This window comes from Nothoprocta perdicaria, unplaced genomic scaffold (genome assembly GCF_003342845.1).
Source record: "Nothoprocta perdicaria isolate Ctin4 unplaced genomic scaffold, notPer1 scaffold_345, whole genome shotgun sequence".
In the NCBI taxonomy this organism is placed as follows: Eukaryota; Metazoa; Chordata; class Aves; order Tinamiformes; family Tinamidae; genus Nothoprocta; species Nothoprocta perdicaria.
In genome coordinates, this window is record NW_020455583.1 from 495883 (window position 1) to 519522 (window position 23640).

The 23640-nt window shown below is 43.9% G+C and overlaps 1 protein-coding gene across 1 annotated transcript; it reads left to right on the top strand.

The window, feature by feature from the left end:
• Positions 1-3862: 3862 nt before the first annotated feature.
• Positions 3863-23463, top strand: ANXA13 (annexin A13). The gene is made up of 12 exons (XM_026044002.1): positions 3863-3877; positions 5268-5342; positions 14321-14399; positions 15621-15715; positions 17341-17511; positions 17670-17703; positions 17782-17861; positions 19075-19143; positions 19305-19406; positions 21043-21118; positions 21917-22029; positions 23234-23463. The coding sequence occupies exons 1-12, from the start codon at positions 3863-3865 to the stop codon at positions 23351-23353; spliced, it is 1029 nt and encodes a 342-aa protein (XP_025899787.1). The 3' UTR covers positions 23354-23463.
• Positions 23464-23640: the final 177 nt, after the last annotated feature.

The following is a 23640-nucleotide window of genomic DNA, read 5'->3' on the forward strand; positions in this document are numbered from 1 at the left end:
CCCCCGGCGGGGCGGGGCGGAGACCTCCCGCGGGGGGGGCGGGGCGGGGACCTCCCGCGGGGGGAGGGGGGAGCGGGCCCCTCGCGCGCGGTTCCTGAGGGGGTTAAACGGTCGCGCGGTTCCTGAGGGGGTTAAACGGTCGCGCGGTTCCTGAGGGGGTTAAACCGTCGCGCGGTTCCCGAGGGGCTTCAACGGCCCCCGGCCGGAGCCGCCGCGTCCCGTCCCTCCTCCCGAGCCGGGCAGCTCTGCCCCGTCCCCGCCCGGGCTCCTCCGCCGCTCCCGCGGCTTTCCCGCCTGGCACTGTCTGTTTGCTCTCGATAGCGCCGCGGGGCAGGGGCAGGGGCCGGGGCGGCGCTTCCCGGTACGGCCCGAGCCGCGCACGGTGCCCGGCCGTGCCAGGGCAGCGCGGGGGGCAGAGTCYGCACGCTCAGAGCCCAGGTGCCCCGCGTGGTAGCGGAGGAAAATGCAAAAAAATCCGGGAAAATGGAGTGTCCCAGCTTGGTTTCCTGCGTTTTATCCATCACATCCCTCAGGCTTTTGGGTAGTAATGCTGGCAAAAAGGGAATAAAGTCAATGCAATCAGAAAGAAAGGGCTGCGGTAGCGTCGGACAAGGGAGCAGAGTGGGGAGGAACCTGTGCTGAACCCAGATGGTTTTCAACAAGATTTGGGTTTATTACTAGAAAGACTACTGGAAAAAAAAAAAAAAAAAAAAAAAAGAAATCTGTGTTTCTTAATAAATTTGAGATTCACAAAGAGCTCGCTCAATTCCTAAAGAAAAGTATTAAATAAAATGTCCTGGGCTTTTACGTCTTACACTGAGGCCGGGAGGCTGCAGCTCGAGGCAGGTGGGTGCAGCCCGTGGGTGGAAAGCGGGGAGCACCGGTCCCTGCGAACCAGCCCTTGCCCCTTGCAACGGGCTGTGTGACTCTCCTTCATTAAAATGGGAAAGTTTAAGCCTTAAGTTACAATCTCGACTGGGTTGCAGTGCCAATTTGTAACGATCCTTAATAAATAAATAAATAAATAAATAAATCTCCTTGAAGAGGCAAAAAGAAGCTAACCTGTTAATAATACAATATAACGTGATAAACAGCAGTGAAAGGCAGCTTTGATATGATTATGCAGTGTGTTAGTTCATAAAATACAGAACTATGCGCGTACTGGAAGGCACTGAGAACTGGAGAAGTGATTTCCTTTCCTTGAGATTTGGAAAGAGTAATCTTGACCTAAACACAGGCCCTGTATGTTACAAATAGAGGAGATGGCCCCGTGCCAGATGACTACCTGTGGTTTTAAGAAAGGAAAGAATTCAAAAGTGAAAGAAGYAATGAAAAGTCCAAGAAATGAAAGGCAAAAGCCCAAGGGACGTTCRTTGCGAGGACCTCTCTGTGGCTGAATAAATAGAGCCGTGAAGCAAGGGAACTCCTAGTTGTTGACACTGCCCATTTATTAGCTTAGTTCCTGGCTCTGTTTTGGGTCAAAACACGTTTGCTATAAAAGGTGCAAATCTCAAACAGTGTGAAGGTGAAGTAATCTGTGCCGTGACCTCGGAGTTGGGAATTTGCCCCTGCACCTCCGTTTGATTATTATTATCATTCCTTTCATTTCTGTTAGCAGTTAGCAGTAGAGACCTACTCTGTCAGACCAGGCTAGTCTGGATCAGCCGTGGCCGGTCTGCGAGGCCAGTGGACCAAACCAAAGTGAAGGTTTGATCGAATCTGTATCAGAACCCAGTCAAAGATGATCCTGGGTTCTTGAGACTGATCTTGTAGTGGGGATCAGGCTATATTGAATGCATCTATTTCCCTTACAATATTATTTTCCTGTATAAGTGCTGCCAAGTKTTAAGTACTCTKTAAAAGCACGTTTGAAAAATGCTTTACTAGGGATTTAAATGCTAAAAGCACTTAGGAATGGGGTAGGGCATCATCTATTAKTTGCTCCCCTTCCACRTTCCCTAATACACCCACAGTTCTCYCTGTCTGCTGTTTCTGGCTTTTTGCCTTTGCTGTCTCTTTGCTGACCATAACTCAGCCCATTTGCTTTTCTAAATTGATCCCTGTGCTCTCTGCATTTATATGAAGCTGTGATTATGTGCCCTTGTTGCTGTTCCTTTTTTGAGTTATGTATTCTGAAAGAGGACCTGTTGCAGACTTAATGCTATGTTTTTCTTACTTAACTTCCTATTTTTCCTTCCCTTTTAGAAAAATTTCCACTTCTGTTTATATTCTTTTCCAGTTGTTCTTCATCCTTGAAATTACCTTCCCCAAAGCTCTACATTTTTCTTTTCTTATTCAGGTGTTTTCTTCCTTTTCTTCACACTATATTAACTGTATTTTTCATTACACTTTCAAACAAACTGCCTTCCCCTTTGGGATTTTGCCTCCTCTCCAACAGAATCAGTGTTTTCTGTATGTCCTGGGGTGGGACCGGTCACTTTGCGGACACCCTGCCTTCTAGCTGGAGGCAGATTCACTGTAAATACYTGGGTTTAGCCAAATTTACTGGCTGGTTGTTTGCTTAGGACTCCCGCTCTACTTTTCAAACCTTTGCATTCCTTTCCAAAAGGAGCATTTGGAAGTTAAGTTCCTTCTTAGGAACTTAGGTTCCTCTCCAGGTCTTCTGCGGGAGCCCAAAGTACCATCCAGTCCTTTATTTCTGTTAATCATGCAAATCTTTAGGCTCCCAATGCATACATTAATTCTACAGAATTGTTCTCTGCCAGTTTGCCTGGTGACACCCTATTTGCATGTGCAAATAGACCATTTACATGTGAAATATCATATGGTGCATAGAATGTGACTCACTCTGCTGTTTGTTTTAAATCCTTGAGTGACTCTCTGTTTTACTTTCAGGGCTGCAGCCTTTCACCGTTGAAAGCAGTAGGATTGCAAGCCTGTACTGGAGGCCATTGCAGAGAAACATTGAGGTTCCTCCTTTCCAAATTCACTGATTCCTTAACGTGAGTTGGGCTGGTTTTGTCCCCCAAAACGCTGTGAAGTGGGAGGTTGCCAGCTCAGTATAGGTTTTGAAAATGTCTTTAAGACAGTTTGTTAYCATAAAGCAGTGAATTCTACACGCTGTTCTTCATAATCACATTTCATTTTTGCATTTCACATATTTGAACAGCATAATCACACCCGATTATTTAACTGTGTTTGAATGTTGGAGAGAGCTTTGCAGAAAAATGTGGTCTGTCAGGCTGTTAAAGAAAACATTGATATTTTAAAAAGGAGCACATTAAATAAATGATGGGTAGTCCCAAGGCCTAGAATGAGTACTGCACGTTCTGTAATGCAGTGATTTTGGTTTTGCTAATCACTATTTATAGCTATTTAGCTAATCCCATGGATTTTTTTTTTCCCAAGAGCTGCTGTACATTCAAATGTTCCTGTTCTCTCTCACCTTACTGTGCCTGTCCTAGCCATGGTCTGAAGCAGCGAGACCTCAACAACGTATTAAATCTTAAAAGCRGGGACTTTGCCTTCTAAAATGTTTCAGCAACTCTTCTTGAGCATTACCTTCGTTATATATATTTTAAATCATTGTAATCACTATTAGGTGAAAGACTATATATGACCTGGAGGGTTATCCTGTAAGGGCATGGTTTTCCTGAAGAGAGCAGCCAGCTCTGTTACCCAACAGGATGTGCTATTAGATCCCACGGATGATAAAGCCACCGTGCGATGATGAACACACCCCACCTTGAAATGACTAGAATTTAAATAATGTCAAAAGTTATTGATTAACCTAGGGCTGGGTATGATTTAGCTGCTCTAGTAAAACTTGACTACTCCATCTGAATGCTGGTTTTATTGAGGAGCACAAGAGCTGCATCTTCCACGCTCAGACTAAGCAAAAATGGGTGGCTCGCATGTAAGTAGCTATTGAATTTGGGCTGTCAAGAATGCAAAGCCATTTCCTTTTATTATTTTCGTCCATTTTCACTTTAAATTGCATTAATACAATTGCAAATGTCTACTTTAAAGTGCAAAACCTACTTTAAGTGTAGGGGCAAAACTGTTTTTATATAGCCAATAACATGCGCTTCATTGTATTATATGAGTTATGAAATTGCTACTGTAACACACAGGGTCTGAGTCTTTTAATGCTGATTGTGGCAGGGTTGAAAATGGCAGTACTTTAATTTTGAGTGTGGGATGTCATGGGACAGCTCATCTTAAGTGGCAAAAATGTATTGGGACTATCTTAAACTCTAAAATAACTCCCGGAAGGTCTGTGAAAATCTTGCATTTCCAAAGACTGACGGTTTCAAACTTTGACTTAACTTAGTCTAAGTTAAAGTTTCTAACTTTGACTAAGCAGGCACAGGAGTAATCTGCAACTGCAGTGCTCTGAGAAGGACCTGATGACAATCCAGGCATCAGGACTCACCACGCTGAACTACCAGATGAGTTCTGACTGGGAGAATTTTGACTAATGTTTGAGTGTTTAGTAATAAATACCTAAATCTGCATATTTATTCTCAAAGCAGCCTACTTGTCAAAAATTGGAGTGAGACCTGTGAATGCTCAGTGCTTCTGAAAATTAAATAACTTGCACTGAAGAAGTTGGATTTTTTTAGTTTTATTTTAAAATTAATGGATAAATCCACATACTACTTACTCAGCTTTGCATATTGATTTCAGAAAATCTGCAGGTTAGCAGTAACAACAGTATTAGCTGACATAGACTAACATTGCAATCGTTTCTCTCTTAGGATGTGTATAATTTTATTACATGGCTTTATTTTTTTTTTTCATTCAAGTTTAGCAAAGCATTGAGAGCTGCAGAGTATCCGTTTCACTGGACGGGGGTAGATGTATCCAATTTAGCTTTAAATTAGCCAGTTGGTGCCTATCTGTGAGAGCAGAAATCACATCTCTACAACCTCAAGCCAGTTTAGCAGTTGTGGGAGCTCTGTGTTGGACAAGGAAGCCGGCAACGCTGGCCTGGACGGTACCTATAGGAAAATGAAGTTGTGCTTTAGGCTTTGGGGGAAAGAGGTGCCAGGCTTTGGTGAAGGAGTATCCCATGATTCAGCCCATGACTCACCTGGGAATTGCACCTCCTTTTATTGCCCTTCTGTGTTTATCTCTAGAAAATTGCAGGTCACTTTGGAGAAAGATTCCACTTCTGGAATCACCTGAAAATACTCCGTTCTAAACAGAGCTTTTCCGCTGCAGTTTTGTTCTTTCTCCTGATCTCCTGGATTGCAACCATAGGTTCCTGAGTRTCTTACGTGTCGTGTTTTCTAAACCTCCAGAGCAAGTCTTACAGCCTCACAGAGGATATACGGAAATCAACCGTAGGGACTACCAGTTTGTCAGCAGAGGAGCCAGTAAGCATTTTTTTGGGGAAGGATGAAAGGGGAACCTTGGGGTTACAGCACTTTTTGCAGTGGCTTATGGTGGCTTTGGGGGGCACCGCAGCGCTCAGCAGTGAGCCCTGTTTGGCAGTCAAGATTGACACTAATACAGCTGGGTGAACACTGAGCTTGTTTCACTCTGTTGACTACCACATCTTTCCAAAATTTGATTGCTTTGAAATTTCAGAACTGAAATTCTGATTTTTTTTTTTTCAGTAGCCCATATTCCCATGGGGAAATAAAAATTGGACCATCTATGTCATTTTGGTTAAATGGATTTAGGTTTTAGACCTTTTTATTTTCTTCAGTATCATTAATAAATAAAGTCTGCAATGAAAGCTAAACATTGTTGAAAGCAAAATCTTGAAAATTTTCCCTTTCAAGGCCATTAAAATGGAAATTTTCAGTATAAAATGTCTCTTCATATCAAAAATAGAACAAAATTAAAATCAGTATCTTCCTAAATATGTTAATTTGAACAAATGCAGCAGATTTTACAAGAAAAAAAAATGTTTTCATTAAAAAAAAATCCAATSAGCAGCAGGGAATAGCTTTCTCACAGAAGTGAAGCTCTTGGTCCAGAGCTGCTCCTGACACCCAACATTGCAGCTCTAAATAGGCACATTTCCCCACACTTTCTCTTGTCTAAAAATTGGATCCAGTTCCCCTTTTAATGATCAACCAGTCTTGACTGCATCTCCTTGGAGATTTACGGTCTCCCATCATTGTCTCTTTGCAGTCTGTGCAGGGATTTCCAAGCTTATCTCGACTTCTGCTTTTCATTAAAATTGCCATCAATCCGTATGAAAATCTGGGGAGCCGCTTTGCTGTAAGCAGGGTGCTTTGGGGCAGGTTTGAGAAGAGCAGCGATGGTTTCTGTGCTACGATGATTTGAAAAGTTTGATTGTTTTTGACTTTTGTGAAATCACTTAGCTTCTTTACCCTTCCATGTCTCATGAATCCCATATGAATTATTCTCTTGTTCTCTGTGATATTTGTGACTTCAAAGAATCTGGGGGAGGGGCAAGGGCTTTGTTTTTTGTTTTAAACAATGGAGAGAGGTTCTTCGAGACCCTGAAGGTTCCTCTTGTCCTAGTGAGCAGCACAAACCTTCTGCCAGGGAGGGTTTCTCACCAGAAGGGGATGGCAGGTTGCCCTTGGCCGGATGGTTTGAGAACTTGAAGGTAAATAAGTAAGTATGAGTCTGTAGAGCACATCCACCTGATAAAGCTTCTGGGGGACAAGTTCAGAGCTCACAAAGAGCACAAGGGTCTCTGTAGGCATTTGTCCCCTTGCAGAAATGTCTCCACAGCACYGATCTTATTTAGCGCAGCATCGTTTTATTATCTCATCGCAAAGCCCAACAATAGTTACTTGTTACTGCTTCTGACAGACCAACGTTCAGTGACAGTAGGTTCTTGTTCAGTCCCTGGCCATAAGCCTAGAGACAGCAAAAGACAGAAATATCTTCTTGTTCAGCCACAATACTGGGAAAAACCACGRCAGATTCCCATTCATTTCCATGGTCCTCATTTATCCGTAGTATTTGTTGCGCCTTTTAGACCCGGGTGCGGCTGTCTTAGGTTTCAACAAGCGCATAAAACATTTATTTTCYATCCATGAAACATTTATGATGCATTTCAGTCATGGCCAAAAACTACTGGAAATATTAAAGTACCATTATTTCTACATGCACACACACCAAAGAAGTGCAAAATAGCTGGAATCTAAAGCTCTTCTGTGCATACAGTCTCTTCAGTGACTCTGCCAAGTTCTGGCTTTCCTACATAGAGAAGATAGACTATCAAATCCAGACAAAATACCCTCTCTTTATTGCTAACTGGGGCTGCCCAGTGAAGTAATGGACAGATTGGGCCAACCTTGGTGGCCCAGGTGACCTGTATGTATCCTGAAATTTCCTCCATCCTGAGAGGTGGAAAGGAGTCAGACACGGAAACCTCCACATTCAGCAAAGGACATCCGTTTGTTGGACACTACCCGAGCAATGTCTGTACAGTAACAACTAGGTACGGACCTCTGATACATACAGACATATTTTTCATTTAGTGTTTAGATAATGCATCTTGAAAGGAATATTTTATAAGCAAGGAAACATTAGTGACCATAGGGAGAAGCAGGCAGGCTTGGGGCTTCCTTTTAAATAATTTAGATTTAGAATATATTAACAAGCATAACATCCCTGAAGACTGAGTCCATGTATTTGAGCTTTATATAGGCATACTTCGGGTTTTTTGTTTTTGTTTTTTTTGCTCACATAGACAAGAATTAACTTCCATCTGTTCCRTCAATATTAACTTGCTGGACCTCATCACCAGACTTAGTTGAAGTTGAGAGGAGTGTAAAATTKTTAATAAATTGTAAGAACACTTGAGCTCTCTGAGCATTACCATTCTGGTCAGAGATTTGGTATCTCACTGAAAAAGAGGCACAGTAGACCCATTTTCAGCCCTTTCAGTTATCATAAGCACTGACAGCCCAGTGTACCCAGTGGTGGAGAACCAGGCGTTCTAATCAGTAAAATTAAAGGAGACAAATTCATCCCTAGTGCGACAAGTTAATCTAGACTTGAAATTCCAGGTTTGTCCTAGGAGAAYGAAGACGTTTGTTTGCCGTATTTGAGGCCTTTATTTTCAAGATGAGATAACAGGTGCCTCTGGACGTCACCAGCCCGCTACCTGGGTCCTGCTGCTACATGACGGGCTCAGGTCCCCTTGGTCCTAGGTCGTCAGCCCAGACCAGAGCTCATGGGTGCCGGGATGTCTCAGGTGATGGTATTTAGCTATCTCACAGCTTCAGCAATCCACTCCCACAGCATCACAACTCCTGACTTGGTTCTTAAAAGTAGTCTCGGTCAAGGAGTAAAGACACATTAGAAATGGACGATATAAAATTCATCCTTGGAAGAACACCTCTCAAAGCTTATTTTTCTTGATTGTGGACGTCTCTATCATAGTGATGAGTAGAAATAAACTGAATGGATAAAAAATAGTCATGATCTCTTGGGAGGTGATATATTAACAGCTGCCTTGAAACAGGAGACACATTGTAGGAGAAACATGCCTTGATTTTGCAGTTTGTGTAAGTGAGTGGTGCTCAGATATGGGGATATCATCCTCTGAACAGTCATGGCAGCAGGTGGCAATTTTCCAGTTACATATTGTAGCTGCCTGAGAGAGTTCCTCAAACAAACCAGGGTGACAGGTATGTCTTAGAGTCTGCTGCACAGCAAAGAATGAAACTCCTGCTGTCGAAAGGGTACACTGAGGGAGCACTCACCGACTGAGTGACCTATGTTCTGCCTAAACCTCTCCCTCCTGAGCTCATCTTACTACCTTCCCTAAGAACTAGTTTCTTTAGTGGATGTTGCAGTAGAGGAATGTCCAAAAAGAAGACCAAGAGCACCCATGGGTCAAACCAGGACTAAGGGGTTTCCTGCAGTTGCAGAGGTTTAGCAGCCAAATCTTTGACCTTTGGTGATACTTCCCTGCAGCCAGTAGGCCGCAGCTGTTGGCTTCTCTTCTAAACGTTAGTTCCCATCTGCTGTGACCCTTGTGGTAAAGACCTTTGTATTSCCCATGAAATCCTACCTGAATACTTAAGCCCAGTTACCTGAATTTCAACAAGGAAAAAAAAGCAAAAAAGTCTTGCAGAAAAGCCACTCATTTTCATGTGAGGACTCTAAGAGTTGGGGAACTCACCATCTGTTACAGATGTCCTCACCCACCAAAAACGTGGCCATAGGACGTGTTAGTTGGATGAGGCCTGACCTTGACCACTAGTAATTGATCTCTGGAGGGGTTTATGTAGCTGTTTTCTCCACTGTGCTAAACAGCCCATTAGTAATGGAAGTTACTAATGGAATTTTTCCTCATGGAAGTACCTATGACCTGAAACCAAGCAGGCTTTATCTGCTCTTCTGCCTTTCCTGATCGTCAGGTTGGAGTTTTCTAAGCAAATCAGCCTCCTTTCCCCCCTAACTATTCACCTGTGGTCCTTCTTGCAACTGCTGAACAGTGTAACCACAGCCCCCTGTGCTGGAGGGCTGTCCCACTGCGGAGACACCTTGTATAGGGCCTTATGTAGCTATAGGAGGCTATAGTTAAAGTGACTAATTCTTATAGACTCATTCCTTCTACTACAATCTAAAAACTGTCCCTATTCAAAAGGGCCTGGGGAAGTATTAAAATAGGTTGAACAAAGCTTTTATGACTGGAAATGACTATTCTAGTATAAATTAGACTAATGGTGAAGGACGAATGCKTTCAGTCTGTCCTTTGGAGCAAAGCAGAAGCAGAATAGTGCAGCTTGCTCCCACATTTATTCTTGTGCTATATTCTTAACACAAGGAAATGCTTGAGAGTGATGAGAATTAGGCTGTTTTTCACTCAAACTATTGTTTTGGGGAAGAGTTGGAGGTCTGTTCTAATAACAGGGTGTTATCCCAATAATTTGTGATGTAGTGGAAGACTAAAACCATGAGCTGTGGTTTTATGTGTCCTTTTTCTTTCTATATCCAGTACTGGCAGTCAAGTTAACCTTGGATTCAAGTTACATTAACGGCTTCTGCTAGGATAAATAATTAATCTTAAGTATGTATGCGTTGATAAATAATTAATCATGTAGGGAGTGATTTGCCAAAAGATGCCTTCTGTGATAGGAATATATTAGATACAATTTAACTAATGAGATAAACACCCAAAGCCTGTCATTTATCATGCTAACAAAATGACCAGATGATTTGGGGCATTTCTTGACAGAGGAAATAAATCATCCCTTCCTTTGAAAAAAAAAAAAAAAAAAGAAAAAAAAAGAAAGCAAATCCATAGAATATGGAATTGGAAGTCTTCTCTCCTGAACAAAAGGCTGAGCCATGAAATCAACCCTTATCAGACACCAGAGAATCCCGGCAGTGATGGTTGTTATGTCTGTGCCACTCGCAGCAATTGCTCTGTGGGAGGAGGCCACACAGGCACTGAAACCGGGCGGCCGGGAGATAAACTCTGTGGGAGACCAGGCAGAGGGATTTGGGGCACTCACCGGTTTGGTAGTAAGGAAGACTAAAATAGTTGCACAGGGAAATATTTTTGTATATATACTTTTTAAAACATGGTTCTCTCCAATGCATTGTGCTCGACAGAATTAAATTCATGGTAAAGTAACAGAACTGATAAACAGCAGTGAWGCTGTTGTCTACCATGTGCTTCAAGAGCTGCTGGAGATGCCCTCAGGTACATGAGGCTTCTGCACCAGGACCTAGGACCACAGGAGGCACCYGGGGGCACCTTCAGTGGCAGGTGATACCTACACTTAGTAGGTAAAAAACCTCTTTATTCCAAGTCCCACTTCCATGTAAAAGTTAGGACTGGGTCCATCTGCCCTTCCTACGGGCTGTGGTTTAGATGTACTTTGCCCTTCTGTTAGACAAGGAAAAATGAAGCACAAGATAAGCTTGAAATAAGGCATCTAAATGGAGCGGGTACAAGTGAAGAGGGRCACAAACTCAGCCTGCCTGGAGGGGGCCGGTCTTGAGCAGAGCTTTGTCCTTAGCTCTTACATCCCCTGCCCGTCCTCGCGCTTTGCCCTGAGGGCCCATGTCTGCCCTTACCCAGGCCCATCACCAGGCCGGGCCAGAGCTATCCGGAGCCCCCGCTGCCCTGTCGGCTGCTGTGACCGTTGTTGCTCCCTCAGCCTCTGCTCCGGAGCGGGCCCTGGCCTGAGGGCACGGGCGTGGCCCAGGAGCTGCCGCTCCCGGCTGTTCTCCGAGCGCTTTGTCTCTCTTTGGCAATACAGGCAGCTCTCTGGCATGCTCCTGGTGGTGTTTCTTTTGTGAGTGTTTTCTGCTAGCGTGGCAGTTTGTATCCACTTTAGATCTGGGAAGCTATTAGAGTTTGGTTGTGAGGCTCACATCCTGTTTTGTCTTCATAAATTTCTGCCAAGTATTGCAACTTTCTAGCTATTGATGCCTTGGACCCATCGGGACTCTTATTTTTCCTACATTTCCTTCTTAGTTTTGCTGACCTTTTTACTGTATTTTTGCACCGTAAGCACTTCCCATGCCAGCATTTCAAAGAAAATTCTCCAAATGCTTCTCTAAGCACTGTGGGTCATCAGCAGCTATAAGCTCATYTTACATGTCCTTGAAATAGAACACAGTTGGCAATAAGAAAAAATACTTTATGTGCTTTACTACAAGTTAAAATGGTAGGTTTTGACCAGCAATAATCTATCCAGTTTAACTGAAATAAATCTGGGACAATTTCAGCTAAAGCTGCAGAGGAAAATGACCACTGCCTGTAAACGTGTCATGTAGGCGACCGCTGTTTAAGCCCAGGAACATTGTTGGCAGCTAAAAACAAATGGACACAGCCTGGCCAAGGATAAAGCTAGGCTGGAAATTAAAATAGGGCTTCTTGCTCCCAGAACACTGGTTGCACTAATTAAAATAGTATTGGAAGGAAATGAGAAAGAAAAGTTCCCTTCTCTGCTATGTTCGGCTGCAAAATACGTGGGTAATCAGCCCGGCTGGTATTTCAGACTCCACATCCCACTATCAGTGAGCTGGTGTGAACACCTGAGAGTCATTAATGACTCAATCCCAATCTCAAAGCTTAGCCCTAAAACAACGGGCGTATTAAACAGTGACTCTACTCCTAGTTTTAAGTGAGTAATATGTGCGGAGCCCCAAGCGGTGTTAAACACCCGCTTGTTCTGCCATTCATCCCTCACAGCAAACTCCATCAGAGAGACGTGCTGCCATCCTTCCTGAGACGGCTGTGCCCAGGGCCAGAAGTGGGGCCAGAAGATAGGGAATTTTAACCAGACTTTTCCCAGTGACTCAGGAGTCGGCCTTGACARTCGCCTACCCAGAGGGTCACCCTTCCTATCTATAAAAGCTGTGATGCCAGGGCTGCACATACTGCCCTGAGAACAATATTCCCCGGCCTCGATTAATGTTTTACCGTGGTTTATCTGAAGGTGGGCACATTGGCCCAGCTGACGCAGATTCCTGCGGTGCCTGAAAACAACCAAATCCCGAGCGTCGCTCAGGAACAAACCCTCATTCCCGCTCTGTACAAGGAGGCCTTTGTCCCGCTGACCCAAACTCATGGCTGGGCCCGCTTGGCTGCCACCATTTAGGGTGGTCTTGCAGAGGCAAACCTGAGCTCACAAAGGCATCAGGCCTGCTTAATCTTCAAGTACGTTGCACAAAAATGTCTTCTGGGCCCAATTCCAGCAAGGAAAAGCACATTCACACTGCGATAACAGAGAAGTGTGAAGTCAGTTCAGGCAAATGCATCTGTTCAGTAAACTAGCATTTTTCCATTTCCTCTTCCTGGCAGCTTTGAAGAGTCTTAAACAAAATCTCCCCCTGGAAAATATTTTTTTTTTATATGCATCCATTTCCTCTTTAATTGAAAGGTTTAGATAAGCACATTGTCTGGGCTGACATCTGCTCGCTTTACAATCCTAGTGTATGATAGCATATATATTTACAAGCAAGATCTGCACTAATAACAGCAGTGAAAGTGCTACCTTGGGACRCAGCTGTAGGACGCCCAAGAGAGCTTTTTGCGATGTTATAATTGCAATTAGAGAATTGCAGTTGCTGTAAAAATAACTTTCAGTTAAGGTACTTTCAATGAGATGGTTGCATTACAGCAACTACAATTAGCATTAATTTGAACCCTGGTTGCTAACTGCATTAGGAAAGCCACGTACTTGCACGGACTTTAGCCTGTCACAAAGGTGAAAACCAGTGTGGGGAGTGGATTTGGCTCTTATCCTTGGTATATGGCTGCGTCTTTGGATGGTGACGCCTTTGTAGCTGTCACCACGTTTTCAGACTTGCTTGGGAGCACCGAGCCCTGCCCTGGGCTGCATTACCCTTACTGAAACACGGTGGTGAGCGCAGTGCTGTGCCCTGGGGTGTCACAGCCCTTCATCCGCAGAGCCAYGAGCCGAGGTCTGGCAACCTGCAAAGCAAGAAATTTAACCCACTTGCTGCCCTTGGCATTTAAATTCCAAGGCGTCTGCAGCACCTGTGTTAGGATCCAGCAGTTCATGGGATGCATGTGGCTCTAATCAGTTTAGGAGCCCAGAACCCATTTTACACATCTGTTTTGGCACRTAAGCGCTTAGCAGGTCTGATTCGTGGTGCTAGAGGGATTGCAAAGGTTATTAACCTGCTGTGAACAGAGGGTGTACCAAAGTCTCAGCCCTTGTGATTCACAGCTGGTCTGATTCATATGAACTGGCAGCATTTTCAGTTTGCCAAAGCCTTCAGCTATTGATATATGCCAGGCTGTAAACTGCTGCTGCGGACTTTGAGTTATTGTATCTGATAGATTTAGCTCAAGGCAACCAAATGYACTATTCCAACAAAATAAACAAATAAATAAAAGCTCCAGTAGCCTTATGGTGGTAAATGTGCCCAATTATCTGCTTGTATAAATGCATCAGCTCTGGGAAGGTTTGAAGGGTCTGTTTTTATTAGGCCAGTTGGGATTTTGCCTGGAGACAGGAAAAACCAGCTCCCAGCATTTACAAATGTACTGCAGAGGTGCAGCACGAGTCTCTAGGCATCTGACAGAGAAGTTATATTGGCCTAAGGTTAAAGTGGCACAAACAAATAATATTTGATCTGGCATAAAGCTGTCTATTGCCACGTGATTGTATGAAAATCATGTGAACAAAGCTGAACAAGCAGAAGGAGGTTGTTCMGGCTCAGCACCTTGTGCGGGTGGTCACAGCTGGCTCTGCTCCAGTTCCAGCAGTGTTAGATAGAGGTGTCACCCCAGTCCAGCCCAGCTTGGACGTCACAACTTAGGTGGGGCAAACAGAAACCCAGCAACAAGTCCCAAACTTCTGTAAATCAGAGACACTAACGCAAATTTGTTTCTCATGTACCTGTTGTGCCTCTGTCTTTCTAGTCGACCTCTCATCACCGTCATCACGGCTTTGATGCAGACCGGGATGCCAAGAAGCTGCATAAAGCCTGCAAAGGAGCRGGTAAGAAAATGCCTGGGGTTTATRTAGAGGACAGTTCAACATTGCAGAAAGCACGTGCAGAGACTTATGGCAAAACAACTATTTGAACCATTTGGAGTTAATCTTGATGTTTTCTGTCCCTCACTGACACACAGATAACCATGAAGTTTTATATGATTAAGACAAATGGGAAAGGAAGCCAGCTTGTTCCTGGAAGGTCTGAAGCATCTGCTTTGCCAGCTGCTTGRCTCCGAGGAGTTAGGATGAACATGGCATTTGCTCACTGAAATAGAACCATCAAGCTGTCCCTGCTGATAAGGACAGTCCAGGCAGTCAGACCAGATTAAGGTCATCAGTACAGGTCCTTTCCCAGGTCTTCAGGGAACAACCTAAAACATYACCACCTCTATATGCTCCTGAGACCCCACCACAGCTCCCCCACCTGAAAGGTGGTTTTCTGTCTCCATTATACGGYGGTCCTGTCTCCATCAGGGATTTTTAACTGAAGTGCTGACTCACACCATCTTCTGTGGGAGTTTACAATAAGATGGATGATTTTGCGCTAACATGGGTGAAGAATACAGTGTTCTTCAGACCCATGCAAGTGGCAACATGCAGCAGAGGAGGAGCAGCCAGACAGAACAAGAGAGTACCAACATTCACAGTTACTTTGTTGAAACRTTTGAATTTTAGGAACTGCTCTTGTCCTATGAGCTTTCCATCAAGACTCTTCCCCATAGGACGTTTCTATTAAGAGTTTAACCTCACATTTTCAGAGAGCAGAGGTTTTCAGCCTACAGTTGGGTCGTGCCTGCTGTCTCACATCTAAGCAGGAAAAGCTGGACAGTGTGCCATAAACTTGTCCTGTGCCAGCGTGATAAGCAGTGCTGAGAATGAAGGGGCTGCTGCCAGATGCAAATACTGCTTGCAGTTTTATCACCAGTTGTGGTAGCTCCCTGGAAACTCTCTCAATGTTGGGTGCTGCCTGTATAGGGACCAGAAAGAGGGCCCCTATTTTGGAGCAGACAGTGTCCGATCTGCTGCACAGAAGGCTCAAGTCCTCTGTTAAATCTTAAGCAGCTCAAGATGGGGCTCTGAGCATGAAGACCTAAAGATGGCACCAGGGGATACATGTATATTTATTTTCTTCTTTTTGGAGAAAAGGCACTTGACTCTTTTTTTTTTTTCTCTTCTGCATTAGGCTCCTGATAAAATTCTCTGTGTGYCCAACTTCTTTTTTAGGAACTGACGAAAAGACAATTATTGAAATCTTGACAAATCGAACATCGGAGCAGAGGCAACAGATAAAGCAGAAGTACAAGGCTGCATTTGGCAAGGTATTTCAAAATAAATGGACAATTCGTTTCAGACATTGTGCTGTTAGGAAGATAGGATACCTTTTCCTCCTTCAAAGAACATCAGTGACCCAAAATTTTTAAATAGGACACTGGTTAGCTTCTGATTCAGTTATTTCTTTTATCTCCTAGAATAATGATTATTAATAGACTTATGCCTCAGAGTGTTCTTCAAGATGGAAACCAGCCTGAAGCAGAACAAAGCATTTTAATCAAAGTTAGAAAATAACTTGTAGCTGAAATAAAAAGTATTTCAGCTTATGTTCATCTTCAGTGCAATTCGGAGGGAAAAATTTTGAAACAAAGTGTAAATGCAATTAATGTAACTGGCAAATTCTCAGTTAGAGTGCCTCTAAGACTGGATGCAAATTCAGAGGGACTATTTGATCTTATACCATTATACTTCTACTGAACTAAATGGATTTAGCATTGATTAAATTCCAGCAATGCAATACACATTGCACGACCCAGAAATCTCTTTGGGCATGGGGTTTCTGCAAGAGGATACATTGACTGCCCAGTGATTTGCCATATAGAACAAAAACATGAAGCTTCCTATGTATTATTTAGGTACACAGTCAAATCCTGCAGGGCTTATTATTAAATCAGTCTGGCTTTTATGGTCCACTTACACATTTGACATTGCTCAATGCTACGAAGGCAGGCAGCACTGAACCTGAAAGGCTTTTTCTCTAAACCTGATGGCAAGCACATGAAGGATTTTGATTGTATAAATACTGCAGAATTTTGCAGTGCTCTAATGAGCTCTAGTAATGCTCTAATGGGCATTAACAAGTATATGTATTGCAAATGAGCAAATTCTGTAAGATAACCCAGTTGCTTTAACAGCTCACAGAAGTTAGGTTCATAAAGAAGTGGCTCATTGAGATTACTCCAACCTCAAGGTCCRTCTTTTCCTTGAATAGATCAAATGTTAATTTGCAATCTTCTTAGAGGATGTTGAGGAACAACAGTTTTAAAGTTGGGTTTTCTTTCCACTTATGATATGTRCGTGTCAAAGACTTCCTGTAGTCAGCATGAATGTTCATTTGACACATATGCACTAGCTAATTCTTCTCCAGGGTCTTATTAATTTTTGATTTAAGTAGATCACATCAAAAAGGTTTTCTTTTCCTTGGTGGAGAATGCTGATTGCTTGAAAGCAAAGCACTTTGGAGAAATGCTTTGCCTTTCCCAGGAAATCATTTCTAAGATAAATGAAAAAAAAAAATTTAGCAAGTTTAAATTCCTTCTACTACAACTTTCTCAGAGCAGGAAATTTCCACATTGTGTTTGAAGGCTTCTTCTGTCAAGCTTTTAAAACATGAGTTTGCATTTCTTCCGATCAGTGAGAGTTAAAACTGGTCCAGTATTGCTGGTATCTCAGGATGGGAAGATCATTTCAATCAACTTAAACCAATTATTTTTAGGGAATTTTAATTGCAAAAAATGTGTCTGTGTGTTCYGTGGGGTTTTATATTTTTTGATATCATTCCTTTTCGGTACTGAAGAAGCCCTGAAATCCTTCAGTTCCCTACAACCAGTGAATAGAGAAGCCCTGCATCCCCCGTTGCTTTTGGCACTAACCCTTCCTGCCGCCTCCGCAGGATCTGGCAGAGGTGCTGAAGGGCGACCTGAGCGGCGACTTCGAGAAGAGCGTGCTGGCCCTGCTGGACCGGCCCTGCGAGTACGAGGCCCGAGCGCTGCGCAAGGCCATGGAGGGCGCCGGGACCGACGAGTCGCTGCTCGTCGAGGTCCTGTGCACGCAGAGCAACAAGGTGGGGACAYGTGGACGGGCATGCAGCAGGAACGGGGATGACCAGAGACACTGGGACACACGAGTGTGCTGTCCCCTTGCTGCTCTGCTTGCTCGTTTGCTTATTTATATATATATTTTAMTATACTTATTACTTTGGTTTTTGCTTCCTTTGCCTAGCAAATCATATGCATAAAGGAGGCGTACAAAAGGCGTAAGTAAGATTTTGTTTCACACACCTTCGTGTAAAGCCACGAGCACCGAGCGAGCCCTTACGGGCCCCTTTCTGCAGTGTTTGACAGGGACCTGGAGTCTGACGTTAAAAGTGACACAAGCGGCTCCCTACAGAAGATATTAGTCACTGTACTGGAGGTAAGGCTGGGATGTCCCTGTGTGCCATGCCTGACAGAGGCACTGGGTAATGCTAATGAGTATTAGTTGGTAATTATAGTAATTACAGAATAGTTACAACGGGCATAAGGCTTTCATCAGAATAAGAACCTTCTGTKTGTACAGCTCTTTAATATAACTGAAGAGTTTAGATAAAATCACAGGTAATTTTACAAATTCTGGTATCTTGAAGATGACAGGTTGTTACTTTATTATTGTTTATGAAGTGGAAATGGCTGGAATATCCGCTCGAAGTCAGGGCCACTTCGTGCTGGTTTCCATCTAAACCTGGCAAAATACCATTTCTGTTTCAGCTGAGGAATCTGCAACACAAATAAGAAAAAGTGATAGGTTCTTGATTTCCCATTCACAAATAACAAGCATATTTGGGGTTAGAACTCACTTTATTTCACATTCACTTGATGAAAGGACAAAAATCAGCTTCTCTGTAGGAACACTGTGAGAAGAAGCAAGAAGAGTAGGAAGATRAGGGGCAGTTGCTGTGGTAGACAGTCAGGTGGACAGCAGACAGCCCTTRGCATAAAAATAAATCAATATATACAAGAAATTTTAGGAGCATGACAGTCACATCGCTGAACATGCCGCAGTTGGTTCCCATTGCRCAGCAGGATATTGCACAGCTCTGCTCAGCCTCTCACAGGGTATCTTCAGGAGAGACAGACACTARGTTTACACATGGGGAAGCTCTTCATGGTTTCCATCAGGAATTACAGCTTTAGCAAACACCCAGGGCACAYGGATTAGTGAGGGAAGTGCAGAGGGACATAGTGCTGCTCGCAGGGCCCAGGGACTGCCCTAAGAAGTGACAGCACTTGCAGCTTGGGGAATGTTTTCTGGGTAGCTGAATGATGGATGTGGCAGCAAATTCCCTAAAAATCGTCCTGGTGGTGTCTGCCGTGGATGGACCTGAGGGACAGACCTGTCCTTTCGCTGCACCACCAAAATCAGCAAATGCCAGTGATGTCCCCAAGAACATCCTTCTGTCCCGTATTGCTAAGGCCCAACCTGCCCAATTGCTACCCAGTTGTCAGCAGATGGCAGCAAAACTCTAACCAAAGGGGTTGTGAGGGCCCAGAGCCCCTGACAAACTTTCCTTCCTCTGCAAAGACTACCTGGCCCTTGGGCTTTTTCTTCCCCTTTTTTCTATTTTTTAATGAAATGTSCTTTTCTGTAGGCAAACCGAGATGAAGACCAAGAGGTCAACGCAGTGCTGGCCGGGCAGGATGCCAGAGAGCTGTATGAGGTAAGTGCCATTGCGGGGGTAAACCCATCGCTCGGCGCTTTGCGGCTCCGYGACGCCTCCGAGGTGGCAGGGACTGCTAGGCGAGTCCCGGGCTCCGACTGCCGTCTTCTTTCCACCGGGGATAAAGAAACTCTCTGAGGAAAGCTCATATAATCTTCAAGGCAGGGGAAGGCCGCTGGGGAACGGACGAGCTGGCTTTCAACGTGGTCCTAGCAAAGAGGAGCTACCCGCAGCTGAGAGCTACTTTTGAGGCCTATGAAAAGGTGAGTTTTGCTCTTCTACACTCAGCAGGGCCCGGCACRAAGTGTGCAGGCCCCACAGCTGCACATAGAGCTGGCCATCTTCTGTTTCCTATTTTGAAAACTGTTCAGTGTTCTAAGTTTCTTGGAGAAGGTTTCTATAGGACTGCATCCTGATCTTATAGAAATAGAGCCTAAAAGCTGTGCCTTCTGCCAGTGAAGAAGGTGTTTTCTCTTRTAGCCTGTACAATATCCAGCCAAGTAAATGTCATGATGCCCTTTTCTTTCCACAACTGCACCGAGAGATTTGTCCCCACTTCTGCAGGAGGACCAGCAAAGGGATAACTTCACAATTTACTGCCCTGAAGCAGAGTTTTGCCCTTCTCATCTCTTCTTCTCCCAAGCAGAGCCTGACTGGGTGTCTTATCCTGATCCTCCTGCTTTGGGAAAAGTRCTCTCGTACATATAGAGCAGCTGTTTAACCCGTTTATTCCAAGAAAAGGTCCCCCCTCTAGCCTCCTGCTCAACAGCTCCAAACTTCCTTGCAGTGACTCTAAGATCATCAGAAAATTGTAACCCTAGGCACTGAAGATGTAAAACCTTCAGTCAGGACCATACTTCAGTGTCAGCATAATAAAGAACCCGTAGTTGGAAATACATTCACAGCTTAATCCAAGCCTTGGTTTCTTGCTGGCAAGAGGACCAAACCAGTCACTAACTACTACTCCCTCCTCCAAGCAGCCCAAACCGTAGGGGTTGGATTAAATGATCCATTATCCAAGATACTTTGGCTTTTGGATTTCTAAAGCCAAGCAGATCACATTGCCCAAACCGATCCATCCACATCCTGCCTGCCTGTGTTTGAGGGAGAAGCAGGCCAAGATTAGGGCCATGCAAACAGCAGTCTTTCCCTGCATTTGGAAAGRTAAATGGGGACATATCTAAACAAGCTTGGATTTTGCAGTTCAAGGCTAGCGGGTATCCCTTGCTGGCGAGTAGCTGTGGTCTCCGGATCTGAGCCTCTTATAGCATTGAGCCRTACAGGACTATCCTGACAGGCAAAACAGAAGAAAGTAAAAGACTTTGAGATTTTCTTTAGTTCACAGGAGTGAGGATAAGCTGCGTTTTTGAAGTGGCAGTCTGCTTTTCCCCTTCTTCATCCTGACACTTTCATACCGAATAATATAGAAACTCAGGAACAGCTATCTCTGGGAGCCCCAATACAATAAGTGTCAAACYTTCTTATAGCTGCCAAAGCACAAAAAAATTATCATGTTTGTGTGGGAACCATCCAGATTCTTGATAAAGGAATTAGAGAGAGCTCAGTTTCTCCTGATTAAGGGTTACTCAAGAAGAAACTGCAGCTTCTTTGTCAGAGAAGCACTTGGATGAAAGTACAACTGCTGGACTTAGGTTATTCATCTCTTATCTGTTCTGCCTCACTTGGCTTTTTATATCCTTTTCCCTTGATGCCAGTGAATTTATGAGCATTTACCCCAGAGGAGGACTTCCTTTGCCCTTGAATTACTCCCTTGGAAAGRCTGAAAGGGATCAAAACTGGCCTTTTTCCATTGAATCCAAAATCTGATGCTGGTTTTATGGCAATGGGATTATGTGTACAGACAGCGGCTCTGATGGCTCCTCTTTGTTGTCCTTGTAGCTGCATGGGAAAGACATAGAAGAAGCCATTAAAAGTGAAACATCTGGAGATCTGGAGAAGGCCTATCTCACTCTTGGTAAAGGAAATATTTGAATAGCTTTCTTTTCTAGTTCTTATCTCCATCTGATATTAACTCTTCAGGGTATGGTGAGAACTGTTGAGATACTCCTAAACTAAAAAGAACTGCCAGGCAAATGAGACCTAGGTTTAAATAATGATTGGAATCTAATGATTTTAGAAATTAATCAGCCCAGATACATCTGCTCTCCACACAGCTAAATTATTTTATCCTAAAAAAATGGTGTGGCTTCCTCCAAACTGTCCCCAGCGACCCCAGCCCCTGCCTGGGCATCATCAGAAGTGTGCTATCTTGTCACTCCCCAAGTGTGCAGGGACCATGGTAGCAATTTAGCTCTGTGGATGGCTGTGATCAGTATTGAAGCCTGTGCCCTGTCTCTAGTTAATTCACTGGGGTAGATTTTTTCTGTGTGGGGGAAGAGGATCTAGGACCTTGTTTTTTCAAGCTGCGCAGTAAGCAGCTATCCCCGGAGACGATGGGAAGGAAATCTCCAGAGGGACAAATCCTCATTCCCATTCGTGTCATTCTCACTGTGGCTCCAGCAGTGTATTTGGTGCTAATCATTTCATCATGGAGCAAGCAGCGTATGTTCACATTTACACTCCAAGTCTCCTCCTAGCATACCAATAGGGGATCCCTAGGGATAGCAAAGTCCTACCAGTTCCTATGTCTGCCTAAGTACAAACCCTAAAGAGTTTTCTTTATTTCTGCCTTACCTTTTTCCTTCTCACTGAAGACATAGTACAGAGTGTAAATGTAACAAGTATAAAAAAACCTCTTACTGTTCTTCTCTAGTCAGCTCTGCCAAAGACTGCCCAGGTTACTTTGCTACACTTCTGTACAACGCAATGAAAGGAACTGGGACTGATGAAGAGACCTTGATTCGCGTYCTTGTGACCCGGTCTGAGGTAGGGTACCCTGCAATCAGTCATATTTCAAATTAGTTTGGGGAGAAATACAAATTTAAAGGGTACAAGGTAAGTCCTGGTAGTCTATGTGCTCAGTCAACCTGATCTAGAGCCATTGATGTCAGTGTTCACACTCCACTTTTGTACATAGGCATCCTAATTTTCATATTGCACATACTTTTGCYTTCAAAAGAACTGAACATGGAAGCATGAAGGCAATTTCAAGTGATGCCAACTTTACCTAGATAAACTGGCCCATGGGGAGAGCTGGCCATGGAAAGATCTTTATAAGTAAAATGCTAGTTAAGATAATGTTGATCAATATAAAACAGCAGTTCTCAAATTGAGCGCCACTTATAATCATATGTTGCCAATTCTTTCTGATTATAGCTGGGAAAAACAGATGGAGGAAGGAAGAAAAATAAAGAGCCAAAGGACGTAATTATGATTTTAAAAAGCACAACACTGCACGTTTCAGATCCTAAGCAGTGTCTTTAAAACTTCCTTCTGTATAAGCTATTCAGGTTGTAGCACCAGGGCTGTTTCCATCTTTACATAGAGGAGCTGTTCRTAGAGATGTGAGAGATGATCTGTATCTAATCTCAGTGATCTCTAGCGTGAAAACTGGAAACTAGTCTCCAAGGTAGCCCCTCTGTGATCCAGTCATGATAACATTTAAAATCCATAATAATGCAGAACAGATCCATGCCCTGAGTGCCTTTTCATGGGAAAGCTTAAGACCAGGCATGTCATCCTCCCTCCACACCTACCAGAAAATTACCTGTGGCTGGAAGAATACAACTGTCATTTAGTCACACTTCTGGATGTGATTCTTTCCCTTCTTGCCACCAAAGAGTGGCCTCAGGAGACCACAACAACCTGTCCTAGTTTGTGCAGTGCCAAAGTTGTGCCCTCATGGTACCACTAATCCCTACAGCATGGCTGTCTGCACCCCCTCTACCCCACCTTGCAGCTGGTGTCCCATCACCACACCGTACATGCAGCTTAGGTTGATGTCTGGACCTCATGTCCGAATGTCCTTTGGACATGAGGTCCAAACATTAACCCGAAAGCCCTTCRGGGTTTTGGACCTCCTGCTTTCTCCTCTACTCTTCCCAGTGGACTTTGGGGGGATTAGTAGAAGCAGGACATGTTATGCAAAGCACATCCCATTCTTCTAAAGAGGCTCTTCTTGTCTCCTCAGACTGACCTGCCAGCAATAAAGGAGAAGTACCAGCAAAAGTACAACAAGTCACTAGCTGAAGCTGTCCAGTCTGATACCTCTGGGGACTTCAGAAAGTTGCTGCTGGCTCTTTTACACTAAAAAGCCATCAAGAACAGAGAGGCATGCTGAGCAGCCACCTCTTGATTAATTTCCAAAGTAGCATCCAAAAATGTGGCATTAGCAAAAAGAAAAAAATCCAATTTATTTTCTTTCCAGCTGAGAAACACGTTGCCAAGTAATGCTGGACGTGAGGTTTATGTTACGGGTATCTTGCCAAATGTCCTTAAGCAATAAAGATATTTTAGAAAACTAAATCTAAGTTGACCTCTTTGTGTTTGCGTATGTGGAGGAATCTTTATTTTCTGACATTATGTCTTCTGGGTAGT